At 32.6% G+C, this 9,423-nt stretch overlaps 1 protein-coding gene across 1 annotated transcript; it reads left to right on the top strand.

The window, feature by feature from the left end:
- The first annotated feature begins 3,743 nt into the window (after positions 1-3,743).
- Positions 3,744-4,577, top strand: LOC114369526. Its single transcript, XM_028326757.1, has one exon. It carries the CDS (start codon positions 3,811-3,813, stop codon positions 4,345-4,347), a length of 537 nt encoding a protein of 178 aa, XP_028182558.1. The 5' UTR covers positions 3,744-3,810; the 3' UTR covers positions 4,348-4,577.
- The last annotated feature ends 4,846 nt before the right edge of the window (positions 4,578-9,423 follow it).

Raw genomic sequence — 9,423 nt, 5'->3', positions numbered from 1 at the left:
TCTCATCCTTAATAATCAAACATGTTGTAGATTTTATGACTTTTAATGAATTGTTCTAAATTATAGACTTGTGAATTTTTAGCTTTTGCATGAAGAATAAAGATTAAAGATATTCCAACAAAAACAATTTTATGGCATAAATTAAACAAATCTTTGATTATGTTATAAATGTTGTAAATTCCATCGGTGATGATGTTTGTTACTCTCCTTTATGCTTAATAAAGAGGAAGTGTGAACCCTAATAATCACAAGGATTTGGGTTTTCTTCAACGGTATAGAGTCCACAGACCCATGCGCTTTTCTCTCTCCAACTGAAATCTTTCGAATGAAGAGGATATCTACTCCAACCGAAGAGGATGTACTTTTTTCGTGTAATTTCACTAAAATTATTTCCTTCGATAACCTTGTGCATAATAGTTTTTATTAATTTAACTGTTATAAAAATTTTAAATTGTTCAATACTTGATTTGATTGAATAAATATATATATTATTTGTTATGAGTATTTTAGAAAATTAAAAATATTTTTTTTAACTTTAACCTTGTATTTTTGTTTCTGCATTCAGAGGGATAAAAGATTATTAACAGAATGAGACAGTAATATAGTAAAAAATCAGTTTATATTTTATTTAAATTAAAAATCGTTGTTTTTAATATTTGTAAAAATTTAATTGATAATTATTGGAAAATATATAGTATTATTCAAGATTTAGTACAAGAAATGGGCTATTAAATATTTTTATTTTGAGAAAATATAAGTTCATTTTCATCATATTATCTCCTTACCTAATTAATATTTGTCTTAAAACAGGTGTCGATTAAATCCTTATTAAAAGAGTACTAAAAACTAACTAATAAAATATGATGTGGAGGTGTGTTGGATGGTAGTTGCTAATCCATTCATTCATCGTCAATGTATCACGAAATAAATAGACAGACCATCTGCCCAACTATATTACACGTCAAACATTCTCATTGGCTTCTGTCTCCCGCCAAACAGGCTTCACCCTTTATTTTGCATTAAATTTTCAACCTATAATATATATGCATTTCAAGAAATTTCGATTTTTTATTAAAGAAACAATTGAGGGAAAGACAAGTAGTCAACAATAACGTGGTAGTTCATCCATGCATATTGCCATATCGGTACACCTCTGTCCTGAGTTACTGCTACTCTAACTAATCTTCTAGGTTACTGGTGCCGACTATGAACTACTTACTACTTTTTTTTTTTGGACAGAACTATGAACTACTACTATTCAACTTAAATTGGTATTTATCAACTCTTTTTTTTAGATCTAACATACATTCACTCTATCAATTTTCATAATTTTTTGTTATATTTTATATTGTTAAATTTAACAATATAAAATATAACAAAAAGTTTTTGTTACATGCATTAAGTATTTTTGAAATGTATATTAAAGTTTTAAAACTTTGATATACATTTCAGAAATACTTAATGCATGAAGTATGATAATTATATGCACTAATTAGCATGAAACTATTGAGAAGTTAATACGTTTTACTGTTTTTAGTTAAGATGTACTATATTAATAGGACCGCTTGGCAAAAGAATTTTTTTTTCTTAATTACTATTTAGTTCAATTTTGGGGTTATGTTTCTTTTAATTCTTGAAATTTAAAAATATTTTTTTAGTTCTTGATTTTTTTTATAAATTACTTTTTTTTAATCCTTGACATAATTAATTAACACTACAATGATTTTAGCACTTTATCATAGATTTTTTTTAATATTTTATGGTAATTTTAAAATATAAATACAGGCAGTTAAAAAATAAAAATTAATATATAATAATTAAAAATCGTTACAATGATCAATTTATTATACTAGAGATTAAAAAGAATAATTTATCAAAATTCAGAGACGAAAAAAATAATTTTAAATTTTAAGGACTAAAAAATACACACAAATCAAATTTAAAAATTAAAATAATAATTATGCCCTTTTTTAATGCAAAAAACTTATCTCATTTCATTCAAAATGATAGTAGCATCAATGCAAATAAGAATATGCTAAAAATAGTAAGAAATAACATGAAATTTAGACGTCCTTATCAAGGCATGAACAATTTGATTGACTTGTCATCAAACACAAAATGAAACCAAACTCTCAGTCGACTTTTACAAAAGGACAGAATGAAACCAAACTCTGGGTCAGTAGCATGACTCGAAAACAAATTATATGTTCTTCAATCGAGTTGATAATTTCTTTCGGTGGTAACTGGTGAAATAATAAATAATTTAGTTCACTGCAATAAATGTGTTTTTCTTTAGAAAATTAGCCATACTGTCGTCGGGTGACCTAACTCTTACGAATTAAAAGGTGAAGAAAAGTACTAAAGATAACAAATCAATAATCTAACCAGACTAACATTTTTTCTTAATTAAAGAAAACCACCATATTTATCTGATACTACGTGCTTAAAATTATTTATGACAATACAAGAAAGAGTCGTCAAAACATGGAAATGGATGCTTTTTGGTGAAAAAAAAAACACGTCTGATGAATGATGATGAAATGTCATGATCTTATCATTTAAATTTTCAAACCTCAAGTTATAAATAATAATAATAATTCAAACCTCAACTTTAAAATAAGAATATATTATATCGATAATTAAGGAAATAATTGATAGATTAGAATCTCATATAGTTATAAAGTTAGTATAAAGATTATAGGAATGTTTTTAAAAAAATATGTGCATATAAAAGATGGCAGACAACAAACAAATGGTTTGTTAGAGTAAAATTCGTTCAATTTTCTTAAATAAAGTCTTATACTCAAGTTTTATACATAAAAAAATATGATAAAAATGAGATTTCACTAAAAATGATAAATCAAATTTTTTGATAAAGATTAGTCATCAACCTAACTAATAAATGATAGTCAACACCAAAATTTCACGGTGACTTAAAAAAAATGACCAACACCAATATGGATCCACATTCATAAGGCAACTGCAAGATCCTGTAGTCAGCGTCCAATGGCCAAATGTTTTTTGAGTTATATTTTTTATTATTTAATATTTATAATTTGTTTTCAATAGTCAGGATTTTAAAAACTGGTTGCCTAAAATGAATGAGGAGAATTATCATTCCCACCAAATTGTTTGGAGTCAATAACATGCATTCATCCAATCAGCAAATTGTAACCGTTGGATGAGTATCAAATGACTAATATTTACCAAATTCAAAACGCCATTTATAATCTAAGCCATCCAATCTTTATCCAACAGTTGTAAAGCAAGCAGTCACTGGGTAAATACGTGTTTTTCCACTTCACCGAATCACTTTCTTAAAAATTGATATAGCTGTAAGAAAGAGCAAGAGGACACCTGCCACAAACAAATTTCGTGAAAAAAGTTAGTGCAAAAAAGACACTCATTTGAACACTCTTCAATGCAACTGCAGCCATGGTTTTAAATAGTTTTTCGGTATAAATATAAATATTTTTTGACCCATCGAGTTGCAACTGCAATTTAAAACCATGATTGCAGCTATGTATTAACGACATGCAGTAGTAAGTGGCATTTAAGACACACGTTATGCCTACCAACTACCTTAACAGTGAGGAGCTATTACACCCAACACAACATATTACAAATTAATGTCAGTATGTGGCACATAACGAACCATGCCAGTGGCATTTGTTGAAGTTTATGAGAGTTACAAGGGCAAAGTCATAGCTTTAGAGCTATATGAACCCCACCTATCTCCCCTGATCCTTCATAATCACATAACAAACGTTAACTGATACTCCTGATATCAGAAAAAGAAAAAAGAAAAAAATGTCTCTAGTGACTGCAGAGATCAAAGCCAAAGCAGAGGTGTATCATGGAGATGAACTCTGCCAAGAGAAGTCAAAGTTGCTGCTAAAGGAGGTAGGGCTACCTAATGGGCTTTTGCCATTGAAGGACATTGAGGAATGTGGGTATGAGAGGGATAGTGGGTTTGTGTGGCTGAAGCAGAAGAAGAGCACAAACCACAAGTTTGAGAAGATTGGGAAGCTGGTTTCCTATGCTCCTGAGATCACTGCCTATGTTGAGGTTGGTAAGATCAAAAAGCTCACTGGTGTGAAAACCAAGGAGCTCTTGGTTTGGATCACACTCAGTGAGATCTTTGTTGATGATCCTCCCACTGGCAAGATCACTTTCAAGACTCCTTCGGGGCTCTTCAGGACATTCCCCGTCTCGGCTTTCGAGATTGAAGAGCCAGTTAAGGAAGTTAAGGAAAAGGAGGAAGAACACAAGGAAGTGAAACAAGTTAAGGAAGAACTCAAGGAAGTTAAACCAGTTGCCAGTGCTGTTGAAGTTCAAGAGGTTTGATTCTCATTTTGAAGGTTGGTTATGATATGATAATAAGTTGATTTTAATTATAGGCTTATCTAAATCTTGCACTAAGTTGTAATGCTTTCAATTTCTTTCTCTTGATCTACAGCTAGGCTAGCTAGCTATGTATCAGTATCAGTATCGGCTTCAGGGATATAGGCATAGCAGCTCCCTGCACTTTGAATGAAAGCAAAAATTAATCCAAATATAACTTTTTTTAAAACATATATTATCAATTTTTAGTTGTATAATAATTTATAATTGAATGTGTGAAAATATTTAAATAATTTACAATTAAATGAGCATATAAAAAATATTTATCACGCATTTACTGAATATCAAAATAAATAAAATGATAATAGAAAAAATTGAATAAATGATGAGCGATTTGTAGCTTAATTGAGATGTTTTAAAAGAAAAGAAAAGTATTCTAGGCCACTACCATACCAACACCCATCCTGTTCTAGTTGCCAAACTAAATGCGCGAAAAGGAAAGTCACGCACGAATGCAAAACCAGATTGGACTTCTTTATAAGTGAAGCTATCACATTCACATGCTTTTCATCTCGTCAAATGGAAACTGGAAAGAAATAACAAATAGCAACACAATACGTCACATGATAATACTAATAAACACAAGCGAAGTTCCAGAATTATGAAAAATTCAGTTTGGAAATGCATGAAAAAAATACTATAGGGCATATTGATAACATTTTTTAATGAAAACCTTTTGCTTTTGATTGCTTATCTAATGTTTTTAACGGCACAAGATAACATTACGAAAAATTAAAATTATGTGCTGCGACATAGCAAACCAGCATACCAGAAAAGGAAAAGTTGCTCCTCCCTTAAGTACAAATTGCAATTCCAGAGTATGTACTGAGTTCTAAAATGGCCATTAGCATATCTAGCAAGATGAGTTTAAGTTTTGATTCATACGAACTAATAAGTCCTAATGAGTGACTGAACTGAATCGGGTTTTTTCTTCTGCTTCTTGCTATCTTCAGCGTTCACAACTTCAATGCCTAAAAAAATTTAAACCAAAAGCATCGAAGGTTAATACCTTCGAAACAAAATATTTTTGCATGAGTCAAAGACTATGGCTCAGTAACTTGAAATGCAAGGGTATATCAATTACTGATCTTCATCAACTACAACAAGTGAGTTCCAACCAAATACACACTATCACTCCTAAACTGAGTTTGTTTGCAAAATATCTAAATACGTTTTAGTTTCACTTTACTTGTTCCTCACGTATGCTTTACCCCTTATTTTCGTAGACATATCCCTGAACCCATTATCTTAGCTCACAACATGATTTGTCAGAGGGGGGAAGGGGGGTGAAACTAAGCCAACAGTCATACATGAAGATCAACTGGAGCAAGTTTTGATTTTGTTCCTGCAAAGAACAAAATAGATAGATCCATTGGATGCTGAAAACCCAAGTACTAGAGAGGGATGCAAAACTAAGCCAGCAGTCATAGATGCTGTAAAGAACAATATGGATAGGTCTATTGGATGCCCAAGACCCAAGTGCTAGATTCCATACCCTCCTTTATAGTGTGTTTGGAAGGAAAGATGAAAATAATATTGGAGAAATTTTGTACTTTTTCAGTGGGACCCATATCTGTTATCCTCTATTTTAATTCAAAAAAATTTCTTCTATTTTCATTCTCAAAACCAAACACATCATTAAAGACCTCCTTTCAGACAACAGATGATTATGTAGTAAATTAGATTGTTAATAAGCCGATAGGATTGACCCAGTGGTGGGAGGTTGGGTAGATGCATGAGAACTTGGGTTCCATCCTCATTGTGTCATTATACACCAAAAAAAAAATGATCATTCATGACTTATGAAGGTTTAGTAACTGTGACTATGGGACTGTAATGTCTAATAATAATGCTTATTTCGATTGGATGGTATGCTTCAGATATTCTGGACCACAAAAACAAGTAGGCAAAAATGAAATTCCAACCTACCAAGGCCCTGTTCGGATGGTATGCTTAAGATATTTTGCAACAACTTTTTAAAATTAAAAATGAAAACCTGAGTCATTTCACATCTATCGTCTCTATTGAACCAACCCTCAAATAGGCAAAATACATACTGCAAACCATCTTCAAAGTCCTCTGGTTGGAACACCAACACAGGCAAAGGGACCAAAGACTAATCATCGTCTTGAAGACAAACCACCGCCGCACACCGCCACTGGTTACAGACAAACCACTGCAACGTTGCAACCAATTGCGAATACAAACCACCATTGTGAAGACAAATCTGGATTTGGTTTTTTTAAATTTTAAAACTGAATACTGAAAACCATTCCAAACAGGGCCTGAGTTTCTTTTATTGGACATTCCAACCAGCGTTTTAAATACCAGATAGTGATACATAGTGGCCGATCCCAAAAACATTATAGGGGGATAGCAGATAGCGGGATACTCACTATTCCAAATTTTTTTGTATAGCTATGTGCATATAGATTCTCAAAAATGATAAAAATTACTCAAAAGTCATGACATGCATATTTTTAATAATAAAACGAAATAGGTGCCTTATAAAAAACAATGAAACATACAAGTAAATAGCAACAAAAAGTCAAATAGAAGTTTCCCATATGGGGGAATCATCAATCAGCATTTTCTGAATTCAAGTATTCTTTTTTATTTTTTTACCATTTTCACTACTATAGCGGCAGGCATATTTGATTTTTGCAAATTGAAATCTCAAAAATACCTCCCCTCGCCCCTTATAAAAAGCCCTAATGTCTCTGTTTAAAGGACTTCTTTAGAGTCAACACATAGCACTACTATCTCAGCCGATATTTGGTTCGGCACGACCACCACATTAAACCAGTCTGCTGCCGTGGCAGCCCACTGTAGCAGCCTGGGGCTGCTCTACTATGCTACACCGCAATAGGGTCCTATTTAAAACCTTGATTTCGACCTACTAAGCTTAAAAATCTCTGACTTGAATTTAAGTTAGTAATTATTCAAATCTGATTAAATGCAATTTTCTTCCTAAGAAGCCATCAACTTAAAAATGGGAATCAATCCTCACTAAAAATTTAATGAGAGGATTCATTCCCACTAAAAATATCAACAGATGCCTCCACATCCTAAATTGATTCCCTAAGAAGCCACAAATTCCAAAACCTGCCCTGCCTTCCAGCAGGGGGTGAAATCCAACATACTCACAAAGATCTACAAGAGGATTGAAGTCAATCATAACAAGGCAACAATTGATTTTGACTAAAGGTTTTAAATTGGAGTCGAAATCATGGTTAGAAATTCTTGATGTCATGAAATATTCCAGTTGATGTGGCCACAATTGTGATTACTGTCAATACGGTGTGGTTATGGAGACCCCGAAAACCTTGACCACAATAACCTTGATGATATGACTGCAATTATGTCACAATAACGTCACAAACCATTTTTTAAAACCTATTTTTAACTGTAAGCTGATATGCGAAATTTTAAAAGAAAGTTTCAACATGCATACATGAACAATAAAAAGAGTAGCAGTAAATATCCATACCTTACAAGGCATGACCCATTTGCCACCAATCCAATCCTGGTGCAGCCTCAACTGCGAGTGCTCAAACTCTAGTTCTTCATTAGAAGACCTAAAGTAAACTACATACCTTGAAATCAGCAAGAGCCTTAGAAATCACACCAACCCACCAACCATCATTGTAGAAAGCATCAAGTTCATCAAGAAGACTGAATTGACCATCAACATCAGCATCCGGTGGATGAGGCCTAATGTGCAGAACATCAATCTCTTCTCTAAGCTGGGAATCATCATCAGCCAACAGACCATGATACTCAACAAGGAACTTGTCCTTCCTCACTACCTTAACAACAGTAGCAGCAAACCAAGCTCCACTGTCACTGCTAACCTCAACTATTGCCCCCACACCAATCTCATTCCCCTTCACAGTTTCAACTGATTTCACTTTCGGTGTCAACAACACTCTCTTTGATTCACCATTACCCTATAATTAACACCACCGCCATTACATTAGGTTTAATTTTTTAGTCTACCTCACCAATCATTGGCCGATCGGCTTAGGACTTTTCCCACAAGTTTGTCTATGGTCGGTTACTTACCAATATTACATGAGTAACGTTATATCCATTCATGTAACTCCCTCTGAAACAGTAATGATTATGAAAAAATATAGCCACAAGAAACCTATAATAACAATTAATGGGAAGTTAAGTTAGGAATGACAGTAACCGAGAATAAGGGGAGACATGTGAATAAGAATCCCTTGGACAGAACTGAGAAGACGGATTATATTTGCCTCAATTGAATATTTTTAAATTAGGTTTCATAAACCTAGGTCAGACTTTATTACAGGAACATTTAGTATGACGATGATGTTGAGATTGACTTCTCGCTGAAATTTTCTTAAAGCGATAGTCATGGAGATATAGATGTTTTTCAAAGCCAGAGAAATGGAAAGCATATTGTGCCGAAACATATTGTAAGAAATCAACTATATGAAGGAGTAATGAGGCTCGAATTGGATGGGAAACAAATTATTTCCTAGGGTGTTTTAAGGTATGACACTGTATTTTTAGGAATTATATTCCCATAAATATTATTAGTGGGAATGTTATTTCAGAGGATATTTAAAAATTTGTTTTGGTTAGATTTTAACATTATGAGAATGTTTTAAAATTTAAAATAATTGTAGTAAAAAATAAGTTAAAATGAAAGTTATAAGGGAGTTAAGAAAATAACTTCTCACATTCCAAAGAGGAATACAACTTACCCTCCCCTCTATGGGAATAAAAATAAAACAAATCATGTTATAGCCATTTTCCTAGGAAATGAGCATAAATCATGTGTGCAGAAATTGACCTTAATGTACCAATGGTTGGTAAGTTCAATCTTAAAGGCAAATAGTATAATGCTAGATATGATGGTCTCCACATTTTTGGCTCATCTTGCGACTGCTATGATCATCATGCTTAGAATTGCAGTGATTGCCGATATTGGAGAAGTACAAGGAGGAGAAAATCAATCTCCAACCATTAGTTGACAATCATTCACAA

This window comes from Glycine soja, chromosome 10, assembly GCF_004193775.1.
Source record: "Glycine soja cultivar W05 chromosome 10, ASM419377v2, whole genome shotgun sequence".
In the NCBI taxonomy this organism is placed as follows: domain Eukaryota; kingdom Viridiplantae; phylum Streptophyta; class Magnoliopsida; order Fabales; family Fabaceae; genus Glycine; species Glycine soja.
This window is presented reverse-complemented; position numbering and strand designations above follow the sequence as displayed.

Coding starts and splice junctions, on each gene's coding strand:
- LOC114369526 (XM_028326757.1), top strand. CDS start 3,811: ATGTCTCTAGTGACTGCAGAGATCAAAGCCAAAGCAGAGGTGTATCAT.